At 35.6% G+C, this 26,065-nt stretch overlaps 4 protein-coding genes and 1 pseudogene across 6 annotated transcripts; 3 read left to right on the top strand and 2 right to left on the bottom strand.

Annotated features, from left to right (window-relative positions):
* Positions 1 to 2,051: 2,051 nt before the first annotated feature.
* On the bottom strand, positions 2,052 to 2,844 carry LOC104756164 (uncharacterized). Its single transcript, XM_010478702.2, has one exon. It carries the CDS (start codon positions 2,790 to 2,792, stop codon positions 2,259 to 2,261), a length of 534 nt encoding a protein of 177 aa, XP_010477004.1. The 5' UTR covers positions 2,793 to 2,844; the 3' UTR covers positions 2,052 to 2,258.
* A 2,406-nt stretch (positions 2,845 to 5,250) lies between these two features.
* On the bottom strand, positions 5,251 to 6,400 carry LOC104756162 (non-specific lipid transfer protein GPI-anchored 3-like). Its single transcript, XM_010478701.2, has 3 exons — positions 5,938 to 6,400; positions 5,708 to 5,776; positions 5,251 to 5,560 (listed from the first exon to the last, which is right to left on the bottom strand). The coding sequence occupies exons 1-3, from the start codon at positions 6,302 to 6,304 to the stop codon at positions 5,439 to 5,441; spliced, it is 558 nt and encodes a 185-aa protein (XP_010477003.1). The 5' UTR covers positions 6,305 to 6,400; the 3' UTR covers positions 5,251 to 5,438.
* Positions 6,401 to 6,712: 312 nt separating this feature from the next.
* LOC104756161 (uncharacterized) lies at positions 6,713 to 17,355 on the top strand. 2 transcript variants are annotated; one of them, XM_010478700.3, is made up of 42 exons: positions 6,713 to 7,188; positions 7,474 to 7,549; positions 7,768 to 7,848; positions 7,931 to 8,011; positions 8,113 to 8,189; positions 8,309 to 8,363; positions 8,461 to 8,509; positions 8,753 to 8,890; positions 9,256 to 9,334; positions 9,519 to 9,597; positions 9,690 to 9,736; positions 9,876 to 10,070; positions 10,326 to 10,401; positions 10,537 to 10,617; positions 10,695 to 10,775; positions 10,945 to 11,021; positions 11,085 to 11,139; positions 11,228 to 11,276; positions 11,376 to 11,513; positions 11,765 to 11,846; positions 11,920 to 11,998; positions 12,299 to 12,345; positions 12,679 to 12,890; positions 13,047 to 13,134; positions 13,257 to 13,376; positions 13,481 to 13,599; positions 13,715 to 13,787; positions 13,876 to 13,995; positions 14,123 to 14,191; positions 14,315 to 14,485; positions 14,580 to 14,627; positions 14,725 to 14,866; positions 14,966 to 15,063; positions 15,200 to 15,344; positions 15,426 to 15,511; positions 15,584 to 15,694; positions 15,880 to 15,954; positions 16,148 to 16,213; positions 16,309 to 16,497; positions 16,580 to 16,687; positions 16,778 to 16,858; positions 17,005 to 17,355. In XM_010478700.3, the coding sequence occupies exons 1-42, from the start codon at positions 7,084 to 7,086 to the stop codon at positions 17,185 to 17,187; spliced, it is 4,131 nt and encodes a 1,376-aa protein (XP_010477002.2). In that variant the 5' UTR covers positions 6,713 to 7,083; the 3' UTR covers positions 17,188 to 17,355. The 2 variants fall into 2 exon arrangements, with proteins under 2 accessions (XP_010477002.2, XP_087350321.1); XM_087494195.1 differs by having other exon boundaries at positions 6,737 to 7,188; positions 13,257 to 13,380; positions 13,485 to 13,599.
* Positions 17,356 to 17,374: 19 nt separating this feature from the next.
* LOC104756160 (protein FLOURY 1-like pseudogene) lies at positions 17,375 to 18,483 on the top strand (annotated as a pseudogene). The gene has a single exon (XR_015586109.1). The product of XR_015586109.1 is annotated as a protein FLOURY 1-like pseudogene (transcript).
* A 2,525-nt stretch (positions 18,484 to 21,008) lies between these two features.
* LOC104759279 (ERAD-associated E3 ubiquitin-protein ligase component HRD3A) lies at positions 21,009 to 24,385 on the top strand. Its single transcript, XM_087494196.1, has 6 exons — positions 21,009 to 21,701; positions 21,806 to 22,297; positions 22,426 to 22,641; positions 23,089 to 23,412; positions 23,564 to 23,806; positions 23,908 to 24,385. The coding sequence occupies exons 1-6, from the start codon at positions 21,180 to 21,182 to the stop codon at positions 24,142 to 24,144; spliced, it is 2,034 nt and encodes a 677-aa protein (XP_087350322.1). The 5' UTR covers positions 21,009 to 21,179; the 3' UTR covers positions 24,145 to 24,385.
* The last annotated feature ends 1,680 nt before the right edge of the window (positions 24,386 to 26,065 follow it).

The raw sequence follows: 26,065 nt of genomic DNA, 5'->3' as shown, positions 1-26,065 counted from the left end.
AACTTCTGTTTTGTTGTGTGGAGATCTGACTGTTATTAATGAGACAATCCCCTGATCTTCACTGTATATAATAACAATATTTTCGGTTTCACTAATGGTAGGTAATAAACAAAAACTATTTGGTAATTACCATAAATATTATTTATTATTTATATTTTTGTACACGTTGATTTTCTAGAATTTGTTTTTTCGTCAAAGAAAAATCAAACTTAGACATCCTCAAACCAAAAAAAAAAAAAGGTCAACTCGTAAACAAACAAAAAAAAAAAACCTCGGCACAGACACGGAAGAAAGGGTGTGTGTAACACGCGAATCATAGGCGCGTGAAGAAGCTGAGCAAGTGGGTTATAGGCTATATAGGGACCTCATTTTTGTTTGTTTGTGGGGTTTGTAAAAAAAGTACTGAGAGAGTGTGCTCATCCACAAACTCGTCCCTGACATAAAACACGGTATTAGGCGATTCCTTTCTTTATTTTTAATTTATTTTAATAGTAATATGTTTTTTTTTCCAACATATTTTTTAATGGGCTTGTTCGTTTGGTTGACGCTGGCGGTTGCGGCAGCAGTAACGACAGCGGCTGCGTTTATGTTTTTAACCACTGAATTGAAACAACGTTTAAAAATATTAAACGCAGGTCGCAGCGTTTACCGCAGCGTCATAACACATGTACTTATAGCAAGCAAACGAACAACTATATCGGCGTTTGCCGCAGTCGCAGGTACCTGCGGCAGCCAAACTAACAAGTCCGTAAATTATAGTATGACTCACACATTTTTGTTTCTTTTTCAGTGTTTCTAGAAGCCCAAACTTCGATACAGTCGAAAATCTTATTAATGGGCCTAGCTCCATGTCTTTTCCATCTTATTGATATTTTTATCTATCTTTTAAACAAATTATTATTGAGTAGGTAACAAGGTACTAGAAGGTCCGGCTGGATCACCTTCTTTTCAGGGAGAGCTAATAAAGTTGTTGAATTGTAAGTTTTTTTTTTCCTTTGTTGAATTCTAAGTTAATTTGGTCCGGTTTTTATATAACTCGTTCATTTTTGTTTCTTTAATATAAACGGAATTCAATTTAAATTGGACTAGTAAATACTACAAAAGAAAAAAATTACATGCCAAAAGCTTACTTCTAATGTCGTTTTTGTTTTCTTATCTATACTTATGATATTATGATGAATGGGTGATAAATGATAATCAACGTATGCTCAGATAGGTGTAGGTAGACTTTTGGCCAAGTAGTGTATGAAGAAAAAAAAACTGCGCAGGTCCTTTCTATTATCCTCCTTTTAATTATTGGATCGGCTGGCGAGATTTCTTTTATATTCAGAGTATCTGCGAATAATTCCAATCAATTTCTCAAGCTCATATTAATTAAATATTGGATGTATACATATTTATATACGTACCAACATTTTTTTTTTGGGTAAAGTATTACGTATCAAAAGTTGAAACTATATATATACGTACCAAATACCAAAATAGCTGTACCTACAATCTGGTTTACCAGAAACCCAAGTCTTTGATTCGTTGACCTTAATCACTTTTTATCTAACGAAGTGTTATTTCAGACTCCATAGCCGTCGGATTATTACTTCCACGGCGCCTAGCTAAAGTGTATCCCAGTCGAAGTCACTTAATTTACATGTAAGGTTACCACAAATAGGATTTGTTTGTTTTGTTTTGGTAAACTTTACCAACACCCTTTTGCGTTCAATGCACGTCTATGAATAAATACTGTATAATACGTGTTCCAAAACTAGAGATGTATATTCTGACTACCCCCAAAAGAAACATAATACTAAAAAAAAAAAAAAAAAAAAAAAAACTAGAGAGTATGTGTTTATACTAAAACAAAAAAAAAACTCATGCTAATTTCTATAATTTACAAATTAGTGATTTACAATGCTCATATAAAACATGTAGTTGATAGGCTTTTCACAATTGAATACCGTAAGACTAATTGCTAATCCTAATTCTGTTAGTTATGGATTTATTTGTGGTAAATGTAATAAAAACGAAGACAAATGAACTAGTTATCCTCCTCCTGATAGCTAGGATGTCCACTATATATATTGATCAAAACTTAATTACACATTGAATCACTAATCTACAAATTTTCAAATGGTGAACAAAAGGCCACATAGCCTCGGACAAAAAATTCAAGAAAAAAATAAAAGAACAAAATACTCTCGTCTATGATTAAATCTTGATTTTTTATATGTAAAGTATTTAATGATCGTTGAGATATTAGGCATTTAGCTTTCCACGATCGTCTCCAATTTAGGCCTCCAAGATCCATGTTTCGATTCGTATAGCACCTTCTCTTCTAGGGTTTGTCTTATTTCCACACCATCGTGATCATCTTGATCATCATCAACTGATGATGAGTTTCTCCTTCTGTCTCCGGTCACCGGAAAGATGCAAACCGGGAATATTCTCTTCAAATGGTTATACCGGCTTTCGTTGAGTGTCTCCGCGGCTTTGTCGGAGATGAGAGCGAGTTCTTCGTGTGTTAAGACAGAGAAGAGCATGTCGGTCGGGAGGAGGAGGTAGAGATGTCGTCTCGGCCGTAAAAATTCATCAGGAGACACGGCGGTGACTCGTTGGCCGATTTGGAGTAGAGTTGAGTCGGTGATAAAGTGGCCGGAGTTTCGAGAGACGATGTCGGAGGTTTTGATGGGTTTTGAGAAAACGTCGAGAGTTCCCGTGAACGGAGCCAATATTTTGACTACTCCAGAGGATGAGTGTGATGATATGATCAATGGTGCGCAAGAAGATGTGTTCCCCATTATTATGATGATCAGAGTAGAAGAACGAGAGGAAGAGACAGAGAAAGAGAGATAGAAGTTTCGAGGAATGGGCTGGCTTTATAATTATGTGTATAGAAATAGTTGCATTAGTTTAGGGATTAAGTGATAGTTAAGTATTAATTAATTTTGTTAGCTGGTTGTATACAACTGTGTGTATCTTCTTTCTCTTCGTATTATAGTTGTCGTTTCTTAACTTTATTGAGACTTTATCTGATAGATGTAATTTACGTTATTAAAATACACAAAAGTAAGGTTTTCGTTTCAACAACACTAATTCATTAAATCACGTATACATATTGGCCGCTCTACATAATAAATTTTCATATAATCAAGTCAAAACTCGATAATTAATCAGATTCATCCCTTATAAGACCAGCTGCTTATTTGTTAAATGTTTCGGTCTACGGAACAAAAAGAGATTACAAAAATTAAATGTATATTAAGGTGTGACTTTTTGCTGTGACAAAGGTCATTAGAACTAAATGTTCTCTTTTTTTTTTTTTTTTTTTTTTTTTTGTCAAAGAGAACTAAATGTTCTCTTTCAGCAAAACAGCATGAATCAAGGCGGTAAGAGTAACTAGAAAAATATATTTGACTTTTTACAGTTTTCGGCCGTCCGATAAATCAACTATAGAAAAATTCAAGTGGTAGTAATTAATCAACATATACAAAATTAACTATTGTCATCATAACACAAGTGTGTTTGTTTCTTTTTTTTTTTTGTGTTTGAGATGATATATACGATGAGAAGAAAGAATCGAGTATTCAAAATCCCGCTCTAGTGGTCTCCAACTATGAGTTCAAGACATATATTTAAGTAACTAATTATCTCCTAGAAAAGGTAAATACATCTAAAATTATTTTTTACATCAGGTAAGTAGTACGTACGTAGTTACGTATATATGGGTTAAGTTGGTTATGGTTCATAGTTGAAGTTGATAAACCAATTTTTCATCCAATTCATTAGCTATAATAAACTGAATCTTAAATGAAAAAAATCACGTTACATAATTTTATATCCCCTAACATTAATAACCGGCAAGCCATTTTTCGTTTGGTAAACGTAATTAAATCGAGATCAGTAGATTATTTCTTGTTTAACACAAACAAATATGCTGTAAAATTTGTTTAAACACAATAGGATAAGTGAATAAAAAACATTTGGATTAAATACGATAGAGTAGAGAGAAGAAAAGGCACATGGATGAAGGATGGGGGTGATTGTGAAGAGCTGGGCGATTGGGCTGAGCTCGAGTCACGACGCTACCTAACTCATCATTAGACATGGCTTCTCCCTCCGTTTTGTTTTTATTTTCATTTTTATACTTTGATATTTATAATATAAATTTAGTTCATTTTTTTTTAGAAATTGCCAAAAGCCAAAAACAAAGATTACATAAGTCGGTACCATGAAACAAAATAATCTTATCATATATATACAGCTCTATAGTTGTCTGGATACATCCATCAATCCATCATACATATATAATAAAAGGAAAATTTGTTAGTTGCCACATTTTTATATGATCTTTAACATTTAATTTGTATTATTAAAAACTAAAAGCATTATAAAAAGCATGCCATATATAATCATGTATAATCTAGATTTGGTATTCAGATAAATTCATGTTACTCTATAGATTAATGTTTGTAATGTATAAAAAATAATTAGTAGTTGATTTATAAAATTATATAAACTGCATATGTATGTGTAAAAACATACTAACACACAAATTAGTATCAATTATAATGCTTTATAGATGTACAATATATCAAATTTTGTTGAAATCTCGTGGATACACAAACACTAATGTGACCTGCATATATGTATTTGTCGCTGTCGGAGATCACATCAGTTCGAATTATGTGATTTTATTTTGTAAAGTGCCCTGGACTTTGGACTCTACTTGTTTTGTTGTTTCTTGCTCGTTTTGTTGGCATTCAATCTAAAAATTAAAATAAACTAATCGAACCCATTTCATGAACTGTCAAAATGATTTATTATATAAATAATTAAACAACACAAAGTCACAAACACTCGGATAACATTATATAAACACATCCATATAGCTACTAAAGTGAAAAGGGGATCTCAATTAGCTATCGTCAACATATTTAAATCAGGAAATAATTATTACATTATCCGGGAGTTGCAATGTCAAAATCTTGACAGGAGCTGAAAAGCTAGCTTCCAAAAAAGTTAGCTATCAAACTCTAACGAGGTATACAAAATTTTAAACTAGTGATTTGTATGTTAACATGTTAAGAAGAAAAAAATGATGTCTTTGTAAACTAGTGATTTGTATTGTAACGTTATTAACATATTTCATTTTTGGTTTGCACTGATGTACATGTTTAGGAATCCTATAAATGCAAAAGGATAAATACTGTAAACAGTTAATTAAATAATACGAGTATGCTGCTTATTGGTAAAGAGTTTCTTTAAAAAAAAAAAAAAAAAAGTTGTTACTATTATTTGAATTTTTTTGTTACATATGAATAATCAGTTTAATAAGTTGAAAATAAAAATGTTGCCGAAACATATTGGTCTGATTATTTGCCAACAAATGAAAACCTACCTAATAAAAAAGACGTACGTGAAATAAATATAATGAAGTACGTAGATCAGAAGAAGAGTGTTGCCACGACAGCCGATGCAAAGCTAATTAGTCCCGCGAAGTTGATGGCCAGAACTGAGCTTGTTGATTTGGTCGTCGAAGCAGCTGAATCTCCGGTGGAACCGCTTCCTGTTCATGCGTTTTAAAAATTAATTTTATATATTCCACTTTTTTTTTTTTTTGTTTTAAAAAAAGAAACTATTAAAAGACGAAAACAATATTCCCCGTAAGAAAACCATAACAATGAGATTTAAATTTGAATATATGTATTCGTACCGGTAGATGATGCCGGAGGAGTTTTCGTGGAAGATGCCGGCGGTGTCGAAGACGAAGACGGAGTAGTACCTTCGTTAACATCACATAATCAAAAGAGATGAGAATTAGCTTAATATAAGAAATCGAAAGAGTTTTCGTTAATGTCGCAATAGAAATTCAAAAAAGGCGTCACATTAGGCTAATCATAAGAAATCAAAAACGACGCCGTGTTATGATGTTATTATACTCACCACCGGCGCTGTTTTTGCATTGAGACACGTCAGCTTTGGCGCCACAAGCGTTAGGGAGAACGAGAGCGTTTTCTTTAGTGAGGTTAAGCGATTTGAGCATATCGACGTTGTTGAAGACGGAGCAGAGACACGTCACGTCACTGTCGACGATCTCCCTCAAAGGCATGCAGCACGAAGGAGGAGGCGGGGGAGTCACCGAGTGAAGATACGGCTGACAAGGCATCAGTTTCTGTATACACGGCAATGCGTGCGCGTCTCCTGCTCCTGCACCACCGCTAGGTGGTGTATGTGTAGGCGAGGCGTTAGAAGACGTAACGGAGCAAACTACAAGAAAGACGGCGACAACGGCGAATCTAACAACCTCCATATTTTTAAAAATTTTGTTTTGTCTTTTATCTTCTTTCTATCTTTAGATGCTTGTAAAGAATCGATGTAAAAGTTGTAAGCAAATGTGGTTATATATATATTACGCACTCGGTGGTTATAAATTTTGGTTTTTGAATTCAAATCTACCTGATTTTTCGTGATAATATTGTTTCTCTGATCCTATCATTACGCATTGGAACGAAGACTAAGCTCTGGATTAGTGAAATTTTGACTTGACTTTAATTTCGTTAAAAATCCCAATCCAAAAATCAATGTAGAATATATCGTTACATTTTTATTACAAGAGTTGCCAATTGTAAGAGTTTTGGTGTTCGTTTGTATAGAAAGTCGAATGTTACGAACTTACGACGTAACCTTAAATAAATGGGCCTATCATTATTATTACATCATAAACAGACATATATGGTTTCTTGTAGTTTTCTTCTCACCCATGTTCTCAAATCTCTTCACCTAACAATACAAATTATTTTCGTTCATTTTATTTTATGTTAGTGTGATTATTATTTTTTTTGTTTTTCTGTTTTGAGAAAAGTTTATGCTTTTGGCAGATAAGTTAAAACTTAAAAGGCTTTTGGATATGGCTTTCCACGTATGACTGTACGATGCATTAATCTCAATTTAGCTAAATAACAATAATAACTAGTTCATCATATATATATTTAGAGAGAGAGAGAGAGAGAGAGAGAGAGATACGTATGAAATTGGCTCGTTGACTGTTGTAAATTACAATCGGAGACGGAAACGGGGTGATCGGAGAACATGGGACGTGATGGTGGCGTTGTTGGGTTTGTTGGTCTTGATTCTTTCAACTTCGAGTTAGCTTCTTCTCTTCTTCGTTCTGGGTTTAAGGTTCAAGCATTCGAGGTCAGTTGTTTCCAACTTTTATTTTATTTTATTTTTTGGACATTATTCTGGAAAAACCAGGTTGATCGCCTGATCGGGTTTTAATTATTCGGAACCAAACATGTGAAATTTGTGGGTTTTGTAGTAATTTCGAAATTCTCAGTCTATATCTCCCAGGAGTTCAATTGAACTGAAACAAGTGAAATTGATTTGATTAGTAGTGCGGGTTCTGTTGATTATTGCTTTGTCTATTGAAATAAATATACATTAGGAGGAAAGCTTAATTGTTTTATCTAAATTCCACAGATAAGTACAGAATTGGTGGAGAAGTTTACTGTATTGGGAGGACACAAATGTGACAGCCCTGCAGATGTTGGGAAAGGTAAAAAAATAAGTTTAGATTTTAAAGGAAACTGCAATTTTGTTTACTGTTTATCGAGCATTTGATATCTAGTACTAGCCTCTGTACATGCGAACCGTCTTGTTGTGTTTCTGCTGCTATTTCGTTTCATGGCTTTGTTTATTACTTTTGATACTATTTTATGTTATGTTATTTACTTTGTTTCCTCTATCTTCTGTGTGTTGTTCTTATTTAAGCAGGTGCAGCAGCCGTGGTGGTTTTGCTATCCCACCCTGACCAAATTCAAGATGTTATTTTTGGTGACGAGGGTATTATGAAAGGTATTCCCCAAGATTCTTTACCTCGAACTTTATCTCAGAATTATTGTGTAGGAGACTGTATGCGTCTTTTTTTTCCCCGCAGGTCTACAGAAGGGCGCTGTATTGCTTTTGTCTTCAACAATATCGCCTTTGCACCTCCAGAACCTAGAGAAACAACTTACAGGTTTCAATTTGATACTTTGAGGCATGGTTTTTTGCCTTTCATCTCCGTATTTTTGGCGCTTTTCACCTGTGAACTGAAAATGGGATATGTTTCTAATGCAGAGGATAGAGAACAGATTTTTGTAGTCGATGCCTATGTTTTAAAAGGAATGTCTGAGCTTCTTGATGGAAAACTAATGGTATATGCTCTCTTTTCCTTCTAAGTTTGTTATGTTGGTAGAGTACTGTTGTGCTAGTTGATCTCCATTCATTGTTTAAAGTCGTGTAGTAAGTAACTCGTTTCTTTCAAACTTATAAGATAATAGCATCTGGAAGATCAGATGCGATCACAAGAGCACAACCCTATCTAACTGGTAAAAATAGTTAAAACTCAAGTATTTAGACCCTCTCAAAATGGAGACTTTTTGAGAATTAATTTTGTCACTGAGACAATTTCTTTGTTTTATTCAGCAATGTGTCAGAAGCTTTACACTTTTGAGGGAGAAATTGGTGCTGGAGGGTATGGAACTTTCCAGGTCATATAGAACCTTTTCGTGATCACTACAACTACTAAGAGTTTGACTGCCTATTTCCTCATCACGAGTCATATCAATCATGATGCTCAAGTTGTTTGCCGAAATATTATGAAATCTATGAGATCTCTGGTCATAATATGCATGAAACAAGACCTTTGATGAATCTAACTATTCCCCTGCACTATAGGTTAGCCCACTGATCTCGTTGGTTTTTTTTTCTGAACCAGTAAGGTTAAAATGGTGAATGAGCTGCTTGAGGGCATTCATCTTGTTGCTGCTGTGGAGGCTATATCTTTAGGTTCTCAGGCGGGTGTGCATCCGTGGATACTGTACGACATCATTTCCAATGCTGCTGGAAATTCATGGTATGCTTTATGCTACAAGGACTTTCCTTCCGCTATGAGTAATAAAAAGGACTTCCAGTACCAAATTGGAGAGATATTTTGATAGTAGGACTGTTATTGGTTACAGTGTTGACGACATTTCATGTACTACTAGATCTTTAGTATACACTCATTTAGAGGAGGGAAAACCAATAAGCTGAATAGTCTAATTCTGGAAGTTTCGAGAATTGACTGTTGCAAGTATGTTGTAACTATAGCATGGTTTCTTGTTTACCAAATTTAACTGGAATGCAAATAGATTTGTTTTTAGTTTCTCATTTAGGCCCACTGAATTTAAATGTTTATGCCAAATTGACATGCCCGTCTTTTGATCATGGCTGTTTCAGGATTTACAAGAATCATATTCCGTTGTTGCTAAAAGATGATATAGAGGGTCGTTTCCTGGATGTTCTCTCTCAGAATCTGGTATGATACATCAACTTGAAAGTGACATTGTATTTGTATCGTTGTCAATCTTTTGGTTCACAGGAAAATAAGAAAGAGGAAATGCAAAATTTAGCTCCAATTTATTATATTTCCTTACTATGATTAAGTCTTGATGTTTAGCATATGTGACTAATGAGACGCTAACTGACTTTCCGGTGGCAAGGGCATTGTTGAAGATAAAGCCAAATCGCTCCCATTTCCTGTCCCTCTTTTGGCAGTTGGACGCCAACAACTAATCCATGGTATAAATCAATATGATCTTATGTCCTCTTTTGACAATGATAACGACCTCTTTCCCTTTATTTAACTATATGCATAACTTTCCCTTCTCCAGGAATATCACAGATGCAGGGAGATGATACAACTACTTCATTGGCTAAGGTTCCCAATAAAGTTTTCCTCATCTGTTTTCTAGTTCTTTGGAAACTTGTGTAGATTGTAACTGAACGGAAAATACTGTCATAGACCATTTACATGACACATAACTCTCTAATGAAAGGTTCACATTATGATTGCTCAGATATGGGAAAAAGTACATGGTGTTGGCATATTAGAAGCAGCCAATAGAGAACTTTACAAGCCAGAGGATTTGGCCAAAGAAATTGTCTCTCAAGCAAAGCGTGTGAATAGAATTGGTTTTATTGGTCTTGGAGCAATGGGTTTTGGAATGGCAGCACACCTGTTGAAATCAAATTTTTCTGTCCGTGGTTATGACGTAAGTTTCTCTACTGTGAATGCTCTAGGGATACGATGTATAGATGAGTCAGTGGTATATATAGTATTTCCTAGTTTATAGAGGCACATGGTTTGCCTCACGCTAGGTTTTTGGCTGTAATGCATTCATAGTTTCCTTTAATTTGAGCTGTTAGTAATAGGTGACTTAACTTTAAAAAGAAACGCTGTTTTATCACTCTTAAGAAGTAATCGTGCAACTTTGTTAACTGAATGTTGATTCTGATCTGAATTTTAGGTATACAAGCCAACGCTTGTCAGATTTGAGAGTGCTGGGGGACTGGTGGCAAATTCTCCAGCTGAGGTGACAAAAGGTACTCCTCAGATAGATTACAGTGTAGATGTGTCATGTAGTTCTCAGCACTTTTAAGATGAAAGTTCTGCTTATTCCCCTGATATCCAGTCATTTTCCCAGAAGTCATACTTATAATCAGTTTCTGCTCCTACAGATGTAGATGTTCTTGTAATTATGGTAACAAACGAGGTTCAGGCTGAGGATGTCCTGTATGGACATCTTGGCGCGGTTAAAGGTATATCTCTGTGTCCTAGATTTTAGTACTGGAGGTCAGAGCTAATTATTCTATGTTTACTTTCAAATATTTTTCAGCTATTCCATCTGGAGCAACTGTTGTACTTGCGTCAACAGTTTCTCCGGCATTTGTTAGCCAACTTGAAAGGCGTCTAGAAAGTAAGTTTTCTTTGCTTGATGATATAGGAAAATCCTTATAGACGTAAGTGTTTTCAGTAAGCAGCTACAGTAGTACCTGTTTCATTATGGATGGTCAATTTTTCTTTCATCATAATCTTACCTGATTGACGTTCTATGATTTATTCTTTATATTTGGGTAATGTTGCAGATGAGGGAAAGGACCTAAAGCTGGTTGATTCTCCTGTATCTGGTGGTGTGAAGAGGGCTGCCATGGGGGAACTTACGGTATGAAGTCTAGAAACCTATCTAATGTGTCTGTAAGGAAGCTGAAGTTGTATTATTTTTCAGATAATGGCTTCAGGTACTGATGAAGCACTTAAGTCTGCGGGACTTGTGTTATCAGGTGACGATTTCCTTTTCACTTTTCTGGTGAAATATTTCTTGTTCACATCATAACCTGGATGTCCCTGATTATATTATCTGTTGAGCAGCATTAAGTGAGAAGCTCTACGTGATTAAAGGAGGTTGTGGGGCAGGAAGGTAATTTGTTTTGATATTTTGTTATCACTATCACTATCCTTTCTTTACTGACGTCCACCTTCATTTTCTTTGTTCCTTGTTCATTTGATGTTCTTATAGTGGTGTAAAAATGGTCAATCAATTGCTTGCGGGAGTTCATATTGCATCAGCTGCCGAGGCAATGGCATTCGGAGCTCGGTTAGGTCTGAATACTCGAAAGCTATTTGATGTTATTTCCAACAGTGGTGGAACATCTTGGTATGCATTACGTAGATCTTTATGGAATGATTATCTCTGGAAAATTTTGTGTTACCATCAACGGCTTTAACATTTCTGATGAAAAGTGCATCACTCTGATGCTCTGCAAAATGTTAACTATTTTAAGCCTAAAGCCTTGTCTTCATGAAGCCATGCGCTTTTCCTTGTTGATATTTTGTTTTACGAGTTTATGAGAAATGCAATTGTGTTAGCCTGTTAGGTCATAACGATTCTTTTTTTACATCTTGCAGGATGTTTGAAAATCGTGTTCCGCACATGCTGGATAATGATTATACACCATATTCTGCTCTTGATATTTTTGTTAAGGATTTGGTAAGATTACTTACTGTAATCAATTTGTAAACTTGTTTTGTTTTCTTAACTTATGCTAGAGTCGTGACTGTAGGGAATTGTTACCCGAGAAGGTTCATCCCGAAAAGTTCCACTCCATATATCAACAGTGGCACACCAGTTATTCGTAGCTGGTATACTCCAATCTTTTAACTGTTCTCAATTCATCTTGCACGTGCATCATTTTTGTCCTACGTTTTCAACAATGCAAATTATTATTAAGAGCTCAGACCTTGGGTTGAATATAGAGTTAAGAGTTTCATGTGGTCAAAGTTTCTTTAATTATATAATCTTTGCAGTGCTTCTTTCTTGAATGTTTTGAAGAACCAGAAAACTTTCTACTTTTACTGAGCTATACTACTACTATAGTTCCTTTTCCTTTATGCCCATATAGATGGTGACAAATATGCTTAGGAGATACTTTCATTTTACAGGCTCTGCTGCGGGCTGGGGACGGATAGATGATGCTGGAGTGGTAAAGGTATAATTTTCACCTCTCTTATTCCTAGAGCCAAAATTGCAGTTGAATTTGAGACAGCTTTTGGCTGTTAGTTTCCGTCTCTCTATATACAATGAAAATCCTCTTTGAACTTGAAAGGGCTGCAATTGAAAATGTTTGCTAGTAAATGTAAAATTTACAGTTTATGAAATACAGCATATGAACTATTGGACGCAAGATCTACTTATAGTGTTTGCTAGGTATCTTTATTAACCATAGATGGAAATGTGGAGCTACAACAGTATAAAGTTGGTATATGTTTGGTGTGACTCATGTAGCTGTACATAACTGAAAACCGTATTATTATATTTATAGGTATATGAAACCCTTGCTGGGATTAAAGTCGAAGGGCGACTTCCTGTTCTGAAAAAACAAGACCTACTGAAATCTCTTCCATCTGAATGGCCTGTTGACCCTACAGCTGACATACATAGACTAAATATGGGAAACTCGAAGACATTGGTTGTTCTTGATGATGATCCAACCGGGACACAAACTGTTCATGACGTAGAGGTTCTAACCGAATGGTTAGTTTTGCATTATCTCTCATGACACTGAACTTGTCGTGTCAACACAAAAAAAAATATCATGAATCTTTCATTGAAATAGTTGGCAAGTTGCTAACCTAGAACCCAATGGAAGGAACTAATAATTGGTTAATGTTTTTCCCTACATTTTGACAGGAGTGTTGAATCTATTTCTGAGCAATTCAGAAAAAAGCCTGCATGCTTCTTCATCTTAACAAATTCAAGGTCATTGAGCTCTGAGAAGGTCAAGACATTTTCTTTTTGTGTAGACTATTTATTGGAGAGTTATATGTCATGGAATAATGAAAAGTTAAAGGTACATTAACTTCAGCAATTGGAAGCTCTAACTGCATATTTCTTCAACAGGCTAGTGCGTTGATCAAAGACATCTGTTCCAACCTATGTACTGCATCAAAAGAACTTGGCAACGCTGACTACACAATAGTTCTGAGGGGTGATTCAACATTACGTGGTCATTTTCCTCAGGCAAGTTTGGTAACACTATCATAAAATGGCACACTATCATTTCAGTGTTATGATTTTAGCTTCGCATCTGTATATGTCATTACTTGATATTATGAACCTTACAGGAAGCAGATGCTGCTGTCTCAGTACTTGGGGAAATGGATGCATGGATTATTTGCCCCTTCTTCCTTCAAGGAGGGCGTTATACTATTAATGATGTGCATTATGTTGCAGATTCTGATAGGTATATCTTTGTGAACAACATGTTTAATTTTTTTTGTTTGTTTCGAACTTCTAGAATCAGGGAAAACTTCCCTTTAGAGAAGGAAGATTGATAGTCTTCATCTTCAATATTGCAGTCTCGTTCCTGCAGGAGAGACTGAGTTTGCCAAAGATGCATCCTTTGGATATAAATCCTCAAATCTGCGTGAGGTTTGAATGCTTCCGACAAGAGAATCGTTTATGTATAATTTGACTTTCTAAGAAATTGTTACCACCATCATATTTGATATGATTCCAGTGGGTTGAGGAGAAAACAGCTGGCCGCATTCCTGCTAACAGCGTTCAGTCGATCTCAATCCAGCTTTTAAGAAAAGGTGGCCCTGATGCAGTGTGTGAGTTCTTATGCAATTTAAAGAAGGTAAAATTTTCAAGCAGATTTTATGATGACTTGCTTTCAGTGAACATGGCTGGTCTTCATAATTTTGGAATCTGTTAGTTCCCATCTGTGTAGTCTTACCTCTATCTCGATTTCTTATGTAAATCAGGGGTCTGCATGTATTGTCAACGCAGCTAGTGATAGAGACATGGCTGTATTTGCAGCAGGGATGATCCAGGTAAGCCGCCCAATTCTTCCTCCGGTCTTTCTACTTTTTTGTTGAGGCATATTCAGTTAGAGGATACATTTCTTTCTCTTATATTTTTGGTCCCTTATTTCGATTGAACATTATATTTGGCAGGCAGAACTGAAAGGGAGATCCTTTTTATGCCGCACTGCTGCTAGCTTCGTGTCTGCTCTATTAGGGATTATTCCAAAAGATCCTGTTTTGCCAAAAGATTTTGCATCTGACAAAGAAAGCAGTGGTGCACTAATAGTTGTAGGCTCATATGTACCGAAAACAACAAAGCAGGTTTGCGTATCTACGAACACTAGTATCTTTGTTATGTTTTTAATGAAACAAAGGTAACGAGTCCTGAGTCCATTTTCTTCTTTCAAACCAACAGGTTGAGGAACTTCAATCACAACATAAGCAGAATTTAAGGAGCATCGAGGTAAAAGAAGTAGATGTAGCGATACTTATAAATTATAACAGGTATCTCCCAGATGTTTTGCATGATATTTTTGCTAAGTTTTAGCTATGATCAACAGATCTCTGTAGAAAAAGTTGCTCTTAAATCTTCCGAAGTGAGAGATGAAGAAATCAGAAGAGCTATCGAGATGGCCGATGCTTTCCTTCGAGCTGGCAGGGAGACTCTGATTATGAGCAGTCGTGAACTCATAACTGGGAAAAGTTGTTTCTCAATTCTAAATCAATAAAATTTTTTTGTTGTTGGTATTAAGTCATGACTGAGGAATATCATCATTAACGATTCTGGTATTCACTTGACAGCATCTTCGGAAAGTCTTGATATTAACAGCAAAGTGAGCTCCGCTTTGGTTGAAGTAGTGAGCCAGATAACTACCAGACCTCGTTATATTCTTGCTAAGGTATTTTGGCAAGCATTTGTTGCTTCTAGATTCAGCTTTCCATCTCATAAACTGTTTAACACAATTTTGTCAATGCACAACCACTTTTGGTCCAGTATCTTTCGAATTTTTTTGACATTGTTACGTCCTTGTTTAGGGTGGAATTACGTCATCAGACACAGCAACAAAAGCACTTAAAGCAAGACGTGCACTTGTGATTGGTCAAGCCCTTGCTGGTGTTCCAGTATGGAAGTTAGGTCCGGAAAGTAGACATCCCGGAGTCCCCTACATTGTTTTCCCAGGTAAATATTAATTTGTGTACAAACGATTCAACTAAATGTAAATAGGTATTCTTATGAACTCTCTTTCCCCATGTGTATCAGGTAATGTTGGCAACAGCACAGCTCTTGCAGAAGTTGTGAAGTCCTGGTCAGTTGTAGCTGGACGGTCGACAAAAGAGCTCCTTCTTGTGAGTATACATATCGTTCTGTAGCCTCAATTTTCTCTTCATATATTGATGTTGTGTTTCTATGTAAAATAGAAAGCAGAAAAAGGTAGATATGCAGTTGGAGCGTTTAACGTGTATAACCTGGAAGGAGTTGAAGCTGTTGTAGCAGCTGCAGAGGAAGAAAACAGTCCTGCCATATTGCAGGTTAGTGTTTTGACTAAAAGTGCATTACTGATACATCGACGAGTTCCATATGAGAAAGACAAGTCACAATAGCAACCAAAGAATAACATTCTGTTCTGAATTGTTAAAGAGTGTCCAACAGAAAATGACATGAACACTGATCTTCTTCGTTTCTTTTGTTTGCTTTGTTTTGGCTACGCTTTTAGGTCCATCCGGGTGCCTTCAAGCAAGGAGGCATTCCGTTGGTTTCTTGTTGCATCTCCGCAGCTGAACAAGCCAGGGTGAGTGGGATTTGTGACTTATAAACATACTTTTATTTTGGCAGTCATGTATTTTTGAACTCGCTATGCAACTTTCATATGTGGTCTTTCCAGTCCGGAATAGACATTGGAATCCAAACTTAAATGCTGATGCTAAATACCCAATACAAGGGTTTGACACTGAACTCCCTGATTAATATGCACAATGTGGCAGGTTCCAATATCCGTACACTTTGACCATGGAACTACAAAGCATGAGCTATTAGAAGCCCTTGAGCTAGTAAGTTTAAGATCTCTACCGCTCATGTTCAATCTCTTTGTCCTTTTTTACTTATTCCTATGTTGAAAAACTCATACTGAATTGATTCCGTGCAGGGATTTGATTCAGTGATGGTAGATGGTTCTCATCTTTCCTTCACAGAAAATTTATCTTACACGAAATCCATAACAGAGTTGGCCCGTTCTAAAAACATTATGGTGGAAGCTGAACTAGGTCGACTCTCAGGAACAGAGGATGGCTTGACTGTAGAAGACTATGAAGCAAAGCTCACCAACGTTCATCAGGTCCTTGTTGTTTTTAAGCGGCGACACCTAACAATTAATGTCTGATAAACCAAACTACAACTAATTTTTATGAGTTTTTCAGGCTCAGGAATTTATGGAAACTGGTATCGATGCTTTGGCAGTGTGTATAGGAAATGTCCATGGAAAATACCCCGAGTCCGGTCCAAACCTCAAGCTCGACTTACTTAAGGTTAAATATATTCTTGTGCTGGGTGAAGAAGTTCTATAATGTCCTGAGTTTGTGTCATTCTTATTCTAAAACTGAGCACCATGTATACAGGAACTACACGCCTTAAGCTCAAAGAAAGACGTCGTTCTTGTTCTTCACGGAGCTTCCGGTTTGTCTGAGAAGCTTGTCAAGGTGTGAGTCTTACCTACCATGTTTAAAAGTTTCTTGTTTGGTTAAATCAGCGCCAAAAGTTTCACTTTTGACCGAGAAATTGGTATGGATATATAACCGAATTAACGTCTTTGTGTGGGCTATATGGAAATTTTGTATGAGAACAGGAATGCATTGAGAACGGTGTGAGGAAGTTCAACGTGAACACAGAAGTAAGAAAGGCTTACATGGAAGCTCTTAGCTCCGGGAAGAAGACTGACCTTGTCGATGTCATGTCGGCAACAAAAGCAGCCATGAAAGCTGTGATCATCGATAAGATCCGTCTCTTTGGCTCTTCCGGAAAAGCTTGAGTTGTTGATGAACAACAATGTCCGGTTTAGTACATTTGTACATCACACATTCAAAGAAGAAAAAACAAAAACAAAACACTTACATCACATCCAAAGAATAATGAATGCATTTGTATTTTGTATGCAATGCACTGTTGTTGGAATTAAATAAATACATTTTTAGTACTATCTATTGTTCAGTGAAATATCTAGAAAAATGAAAAATAAGGCCTCATCGGATAAAACAAGTAATTTATTCGGGTGGATGTGAATGGTCACTTTTACATACATTATGTAGTCCTCGCAATCTTCGCCGTTTATCTTCTCGTTCCCCGACTCAAAAATATTCCAAACTCTCACACACATTCTCTCTTCTCTTCATTGGGATATTCAAACTCTTCTTTTCTTTTTTCGTGTTCTTTTGTTATAACTCCCAAGTATATTTATTACCTTTACGAGTTGTTTCGTTTCTATCCACTGATGTCTACTACTTCTTTGTAATGGAGTTTGCTTCGTTTCTGAAGCTTTTGAATCAAACCGATGGTTTTGGATGTGGGATCTTCGTTTTTGGTTGCTTCTCTCACTTCTTCATCAATCTCGTCTTCCTCTGTTTCTTGCTTCTTCTTGGACTCAAGTTTCTATTTTTCAATCGAATTTCTCAAAAGTTCGAGTCTTGCAACTCTTTTGAACATAAGGATTGCAAAAACAATGGATTCGTTTCAGATTCTAAATTGGTTGATGGATTGGATCGGAAGAAGAAGCCCATTATTTTACACTGGAGTTCTGATTCTTCAGCTGATGTGTTGAGCTGCGAGAACTGTGATCGTCTTCTTCTACGTGATGATGGTCTTGATCACATCAAGAACAGAGACAGTACCGCTGCGTTAACGGAGACAGAGCTTGACGAGAAGAATCATCAGGAAAGCGAGGACGAAGAAGAGTCACGGTTTCGGAGCGATGATGAAGAAGACCAGGTGTGCAACGTTATTACTCTGAGAAAAATGGTGAAGAGAGAGAGGAAACGTGGAGATTGCATGAAGAAAGAGCTGGAGAAGGAGAGAAGAGCAGCTGAATCAGCTACGGAAGAAGCCATGGCTATGCTTCTGAAGCTACGGATGGAGAAAAGCGTTGTGGAGATGGAAGCAATACAATACAAGAGAGTTGCCGAACAGAAGCAGCTCTATGATCAAGAAGTGATTCAATCGTTACAGTGGATGTTGATGAAGCTTGATGATGACCACCAATAAGCCAACTACTCTGTTTTCTAACTTTTGTATTCTATGCAATCTATATATATAAAATTAGCTATTCTCATTCCTCATGCATCCACCTCAGCTGCCACATCAGCCACATCTTTTTTAATTTTTATAGGTCTTATCCTTTAAACAATCATACAAATGACAAACTGATCAACTAAATTTTATCTAAAATCTGTAGGCCCAACACTATTTCATTCAAATTCTCTAGACCCATCACTATTTTTAAATCCTATGAATTCAATTTTTTATTTTAAAATAAATTTAAAATATTCATTTAGTGCATATTTTTTGTTAATTATAATTAATCGAAAGTTTAAATAAAAAATAATTATGTAAAAGAAATTAAATGTTAAAATAAGAAAACAATACTATAATTTTTCATTAGTGATAATAATATATAGTTAAAGATTTCTATTAAACTGATCATAATTTAAAACTTCAAATATCAAAACAAGGCAACCTAAGCAACACTTTCAAAGAATCAAGGAAACACAACTACAAATCAGTTAAAATAATTACTTGGCAGCACTTCACAAATCTATCACCAAAGACAAAGACACAAAGAGATGAACACACATTTAATAAACTAAAAAGATTCAGATATATGAACGTCACAATCAGATAACCGTAACACAAAATTATATGAAAAAGACAACCGAACTAACGAAAAAACAACCCGGACTTTATAAAATTACAGCAAGATAAGCAAGAAAATTAATTTTCCCCAAAACACAACTCACATCGAATCAAAAAAATCACTCACAGGACAAACTGGAAAAAAATTACAACAAATAACACAAAACAACCGCCTTACAGATTTTAATAAGCCCTTTAAACAATCATACAAATGACAAACTGATCAACTAAATTTCATCTAAAATCTGTAGGTCCAACACTATTTCATTCAAATTCTCTAGACCCATCACTATTTTTAAATCCTATGAATTCAATTTTTTATTTTAAAATAAATTTAAAATATTCATTTAGTGCATATTTTTTGTTAATTATAATTAATCGAAAGTTTAAATAAAAAATAATTATGTAAAATAAATTAAATGTTAAAATAAGAAAACAATACTATAATTTTTCATTAGTGGTAATAATATAGTTAAAGATTTCTATTAAACTGATCATAATTTAAAACTTCAAATATCAAAACAAGACAACCCAAACAACACTTTCAAAGAATCAAGGAAACACAACTAGAAATCAGTTAAAATAATTATTTGGCAGCACTTCACAAATCCATCGCCAAAGACAAAGACGCAAAAAGATGAACACACATTTAATAAACTAAAAAGATTCAGATATATGAATGTCACAATCAGATAACCGTAACATAAAATTATATGAAAAAGACAACCGAAGAAACAAAAAAACAACCCGGACTTTATAAAATTACAGCAAGATAAACAAGAAAATTAATTTTCCCCAAAACACAACTCACATCGAATTAAAAAAAATCACTCACAGGACAAACGGAAAAAAAATTATAACAAATAACACAAAACAACTCACAACTTAATTATGAAACCTAAAGAAGCCAACATATTTTCATATAAACAAATTTGCAACCCAATTGACATTTACCTTTAACAAAATCAACAAGGGATAACCAAATATCCCCAATAGATACGAAGCGAGTAAGGAATCAACCAAATACGCAAACCCAAAAAAAAAACAAAGGAAAATGATTACGATAGGAATGACTGAAAAAACGATTAAGAGCATCAAAGACATAAGTTCAATCCTCAAACAGACATAAGTTCAATCCTCAAACAGACATCTAGATCGGAAAATTGCTCTTCTCCTATCCGTTCACAAGGACATCGGATTTTGAAAAAGAACAAATCAATTTCAACTCAATAACATACAAATAATGGTCCAATTAACCCACGAATTATAAACCTTACAGAGAAATTGGGTCTGAATGAAACAAACAAAAATAGCCTAGAAAAAATTGACATAAAATCCACAATGAATAACTTATTTATTTTTCTTAATAAAATTCACAATATTTTTCACTCCAAACACTAAAACATTGACAAAAAAATTACTCCAACAGTTTACAAAATACATATGAAAATATTAAATAACAATCCGACCATAAAATGGAAAATAATAATAAATTAATGACAACTAACAGCTACAATAAAATAACAACTTCAACTAAACAATATTAACTTCTAATAATAACTTTTTAAAAAAGCATTATAAACACACAAGATGATCTCAATTTTCCTTTAAAAACAGCAAACTAAATTATACTTACTCCAAAACATATTTTTATTAAAATATCCAACAAAACAACATAAGCAACCAAAATTAAATACAAAAACAAACGTAAAGATGAATTTACAAAAACCAAAAAAATATACACAACAAAACTCGGAATACACCTTCATCTAACTACCGCGCGTAGCGCGGGTCGTTTACTAGTATAATATAAAATGAATCCAACAAAAAATTAAATATGTTTATGGTTCCGATTAAAACAAACCGGAATTAAATATGTTTATGGTTCCGATTAAACCAAACCGGAAATTGAATTTAGTGTTTTTAAGACAAGTCAAATTACGTGGCGGGTGACTATTGGATAAGTGACACAATTTAACGTGGCAATTTAATGGAATAGTTGAAAGACGTTATTGCCCCTTTTATCGTCATCCTTTCTAAAACACGATCTGATCACTGAGAAACTACGACGGCGACGACGACGACGACGTAGAAGAATACGGTGGAGGAATAGGTAGAATGAGAATCTCAGGTTTCGGAATTGTGATTCTCTCTGTAGTCATTTTCTATTTCGTTGAAATTAGCGTTCACGCTCGTCCCGTTGTTCTCGTCCTCTCCAATGACGATCTCAATAGCGGCGGCGACGATAACGGAGTCGGAGAGTCTACTGACTTCGATGAATTTGGTGAATCCGAACCCAAGTCCGAAGAGGAGCTTGATCCGGGTTCGTGGCGACCGATCTTCGAGCCAGAAGACTCCACAGTCCAAGCCGCGTCGCCGCAGTACTACTCCGGCCTCAAAAAGATTCTATCGGCGGCGAGTGAAGGAAATTTCAGGTTGATGGAGGAAGCAGTGGATGAGATAGAGGCTGCTTCTTCAGCTGGAGATCCCCACGCGCAGTCCATAATGGGATTCGTTTACGGGATTGGTATGATGAAGGAGAAGAGCAAAAGCAAATCGTTTCTTCACCATAACTTCGCAGCTTCCGGTGGTAATATGCAGTCGAAGATGGCTCTTGCGTTCACGTATCTGCGTCAAGATGTAAGTAAAGATGGAAACATTGATTTGTTTGCTCTTTATGATTAGATTGAAGTTTGCTTAAAGCTACAATGGTGTTTATTGTATGATTTGTCATTTTGTTACAGATGCATGATAAAGCTGTTCAATTATATGCTGAATTAGCAGAGACGGCTGTCAATAGTTTTCTGATCTCAAAGGATTCACCGGTGGTTGAACCAACTAGAATTCATAGCGGAACTGAAGAAAACAAAGGTGCTCTGAGGAAGTCTCGTGGCGAGGAGGATGAAGATTTCCAGATATTGGAATACCAGGCACATAAAGGGAATGCTAATGCCATGTATAAAATTGGACTGTTCTACTACTTTGGCCTGCGAGGGTTGAGACGTGATCACACCAAGGCATTGCACTGGTTTTCGAAAGCAGTAGAAAAAGGAGAGCCTAGGTCTATGGAACTTCTTGGGGAGATATATGCTCGAGGAGCTGGTGTTGAAAGAAATTATACCAAGGCACTTGAATGGCTTACACTTGCTGCAAAAGAAGGTCTCTATTCAGCATTTAATGGAATTGGCTACTTGTATGTTAAAGGTTATGGGGTAGATAAGAAGAACTACACTAAGGTAAAATTCTCTTTATGGTCTCATACTTCCCAGGCTTGTTTGTTGATTTAGCAGGAATTATTTAATCATAAAGGAATATTTTGAGATTGTAGAACTTGTAGATTAGTCTAACATACCATCAAATGCAGGCAAGAGAATATTTTGAGAAGGCTGTTGACAATGAAGACCCTAGTGGGCATTATAACCTTGGAGTTTTGTATCTTAAAGGCATTGGAGTCAAAAGGGATGTGAGGCAGGCAACAAAATACTTCTTTGTTGCTGCAAATGCTGGTCAACCAAAGGCTTTCTATCAACTCGCCAAGATGTTCCATACTGGAGTTGGGCTTAAGAAAAACTTGGAAATGGTAATTATATTTAGATTTCTGAGATTTTTCTGCCTAAAAATGGATGCCAGATAAAATGACTTAAATACATAGTCTTGAAGGAAGCAAAACTCAAAAAAAATTGTGCTATCTGAAATTCAGAAAAAGTTAACTTACGTTTTTTGGTTATGTGAAATCTCATTATTAGATTATAATGTGGGAAGCTCTATTTCATTGTTGATGCTATTGATAGCTCCTTATTAGTATTATAATGTCTGACCAGAGGTTGTATTTTTTAATGTTGAGGTATGAGTGATCAGGGTGCCATATAGTACTTGCTTGTGTTGATGGTAGTCTGTTTGTTATGTTCCACATTCTCCTTGTATATGTTTAGGAAAATTGCTTTAAGCACTTTGGAGACATCTCCCGCTTTTTGGAGAGCATTTGTGATTTAGTTACTCGTTCATGTTCCTCGCATTTTGGTTGCAGGCGACTTCATTTTATAAGTTAGTAGCCGAAAGGGGACCATGGAGTTCCCTCTCTAGATGGGCTCTTGAAGCTTACTTAAAAGGTGATGTGGGTAAGGCTTTGATCTTGTACTCAAGAATGGCAGAGATGGGTTATGAAATAGCACAAAGTAATGCTGCCTGGATCCTTGATAAATACGGTGAAAGAAGCATGTGCATGGGAGTATCTGGGTTTTGCACAGACAAGGAGAGACATGAGCGGGCTCATTCTTTGTGGTGGCGTGCCTCTGAACAAGGCAATGAACATGCAGCTCTGCTTATTGGAGATGCATATTACTATGGCCGGGTCAGTTTTCCTCGTATTTGAAATTAGATCATGAACATGAACTTCTAATTTAAGAGACATGTTACAATGGGTAAATTAGATGACAATCAGCTAAAAAAACTTTAGACTTATCGCCTGATTCTCTCTCGCTCTCTCTTTGATCTCTAATTAGGGAACCGAGAGAGATTTTGTGCGTGCGGCTGAAGCATACATGCATGCTAAATCACAGTCAAACGCGCAAGCAATGTTCAACCTCGGTTACATGCATGAACATGGAGAAGGACTTCCCTGTGATCTACATTTAGCAAAACGTTACTATGATCAAGCCCTCCAGAGCGATGCAACCGCGAGATTGCCAGTTACACTTGCTCTCGCTAGTTTATGGCTCCGTAGAAACTATGCTGATACCTTCCTGGTAAAATCTTTCGTTCTTATACTAATAGTTTGATGCATTTGAAACAGATAAAAGAATGACATAAGAAGAAATACGTTTGTTTGTTTTTATTTTACTGGTAGGTGAGAGTTGTGGATTCATTACCAGAAGTGTATCCGAAGGTAGAGGCTTGGATAGAGAATGTGGTGTTTGACGAAGGTAATGCAACAATACTTACACTCTTTGTCTGTCTCATTACAATTCTCTATCTCCGGGAAAGACAACGTAGGCAAGTCGTTGTCGCCGATCAAGTTGCTGCTGACGTAGCACAACCCCTCGATGCTGATGTGGCCCAACACCTCGCTGCGTTCCAACGGTAATTAAGTGATAATCGTCTTTCTTCACTGTAATAGCAAAAGTATAATCGTCTTTTTTTGGGTGTTTTGTTTTTTATTCTGATGTACAGTGTAAGGTTAAAAACTTTACTTCGAACCACAATTTGTGTGATACTGTGTACGTAGGGGCGGCCTGTGTCTCTTATAGATATGGCCCATTTTACGTTAAATTAACCAAGATTTTAAAGCTCAGTGAATCTTCTATGCCTATGATGAACTTTAAAAAGATCATGTTGTCTTCTTTTTCTTTTGAATTTTGAACTAGCCGAGAAAAGTTAGATCCCCACGCGTGTTTATCAGATATAGACTTCAATAATGTTTACGTTATATACCATGCGTGCTTATCAGATATAGACTTCATAAGTTTACAACCACAACATAAATTTAGCTAAAAGAATGTAAACAAACAAACGATAAAAACTTGAATGTTTACACAATTCCAACAACAATAACCTTTTTAAGAGTTGTGTATATTAAATCATACAGTAAGTCTGTAATTAAGTTAAAAAAGTAGGTAATTAGAGTAGTATGTGTAGTCATTTTGTTTTGAAGAGTGTGAAGTAGCCATGGGCATTCGGGTACTCGGGTCGGGTTCGGATAGGAACCGATCGGGTTCGGGTTTTTCGGATAGAGGAGTTTAGGACCCATTAGGGTAAACAGAAAATATCGGTTCGGGTTCGGTTCGGGTCTTACCGGGTTCGGGTCGGTTCGGATCTAAAATTTCAGAACCTACAAATACCCAAAAAAATTGGATATCATTCGGGTTCAGGTATTTTGTACCCGATTACCCGAAATTTAACCCAAAAACCTGAATTTTACCTGATTACCCAGAAATTTTAATGCTAAATATTAAAATAAAATTTTTAAAATTATTTTTTAAAAAAGATTGGTTAATTTTAAAAAAATTATAGCTAAACATTTCAATATAATTTTGGTTATTTTGAGTATTTTCATTATTTTGCTCTAGGAAAAAATAATATTTTTGAATTTTAAATTGTAACTTTGAATAACTATGTTATAAAAATATATATATATAACTAATATTCTCTATATATGATTTTATTTCGGGTATGTCGGGTACCCATTCGGTTTTCGGTTCGGTTCCGAGTTCGGTTTCGGTTCTTCGGGTTTAGGAGATTAGGACCCAATAGGGTATTCTACCAGTTCCGGGTTCGGGTTCGGGTTCATATTTTCGGGTCGGTTTCGGTTTGCGTTTTCGGGTCCGGTTTTTTTGCCCAGGCCTGTGAAGAATGACAAGCATTCCAAGAAGAGAATCTATGAAAGGAAGGGAGACATGGGACCTACTACTATACTTTTCGAATTGGTCAACAAAATTAACTATAGTCTTCTGTTTTTTACACATAATTCATTAAATAAACTGACATTAATCCGTACCAAATTTCACCTTAGTTCTTTTTCTCTTTAGAGCCGTTAGTCCAAATCGATTGTTGGCAAAACTTTTTATACAAACATTTTTGAAATTGAGTTAAATGTCACACTTGAAATCTCTTTGTTTTTTTTTGGGAAGGAAGAGTTTTTATGATTAGAACAAAAAATAAACAAGGATGGTTTAGTTAGTTAAATTCAATAATGTTTTTTGTTGTCTTTTTGACATCCTTCAAATTCTACGGAGAATGATGATTTTAATTGAGATAACGAATATGATGAATGAAGAGTTGAAAATTTGATGATGGATTGGAAGGACAGTGTACATTATTTTGACTGTGTTTTAAAGGAAAAAAGCTACTCCCTCCGTTTCAAAATATAGGATGTTTTAATCAAAACACGCAGATTAAGAAGTCTTTACTTTTAACAAGTTCAACCAATCAGAAACAATACTGCATAATATAAAATACTAAACTAATCTAAAAGTTGCATTGAAATTTGAAAGCATCCTATATTATAA

Source organism: Camelina sativa, chromosome 17 (assembly GCF_030686135.1).
Source record: "Camelina sativa cultivar CO46 ecotype springtype chromosome 17, ASM3068613v1".
NCBI lineage: Eukaryota > Viridiplantae > Streptophyta > Magnoliopsida > Brassicales > Brassicaceae > Camelina > Camelina sativa.
Note: the sequence above shows the minus strand (reverse complement) of the source record. Positions and strands in the feature narration are given on the sequence as shown.

Excerpts from the sequence above, each read along its gene's own strand:
- LOC104756164 (XM_010478702.2), bottom strand. The coding sequence starts at position 2,792 with ATGGGGAACACATCTTCTTGCGCACCATTGATCATATCATCACACTCA.
- LOC104756161 (XM_010478700.3), top strand. The coding sequence starts at position 7,084 with ATGGGACGTGATGGTGGCGTTGTTGGGTTTGTTGGTCTTGATTCTTTC. Across the intron at positions 8,190-8,308 it reads TTCTTGATGGAAAACTAATG|ATAATAGCATCTGGAAGATC; the intron begins GTATATGCTCTC and ends CAAACTTATAAG. Across the intron at positions 15,345-15,425 it reads CCCCTACATTGTTTTCCCAG|GTAATGTTGGCAACAGCACA; the intron begins GTAAATATTAAT and ends CATGTGTATCAG.
- LOC104756162 (XM_010478701.2), bottom strand. The coding sequence starts at position 6,304 with ATGGAGGTTGTTAGATTCGCCGTTGTCGCCGTCTTTCTTGTAGTTTGC. Across the intron at positions 5,777-5,937 it reads ATGCAAAAACAGCGCCGGTG|GTACTACTCCGTCTTCGTCT; the intron begins GTGAGTATAATA and ends ATGTTAACGAAG. Across the intron at positions 5,561-5,707 it reads TCCTCCGGCATCATCTACCG|GAAGCGGTTCCACCGGAGAT; the intron begins GTACGAATACAT and ends ACGCATGAACAG.
- LOC104759279 (XM_087494196.1), top strand. The coding sequence starts at position 21,180 with ATGAGAATCTCAGGTTTCGGAATTGTGATTCTCTCTGTAGTCATTTTC. Across the intron at positions 22,642-23,088 it reads TTAAGAAAAACTTGGAAATG|GCGACTTCATTTTATAAGTT; the intron begins GTAATTATATTT and ends TTTTGGTTGCAG. Across the intron at positions 23,807-23,907 it reads ACTATGCTGATACCTTCCTG|GTGAGAGTTGTGGATTCATT; the intron begins GTAAAATCTTTC and ends TTTTACTGGTAG.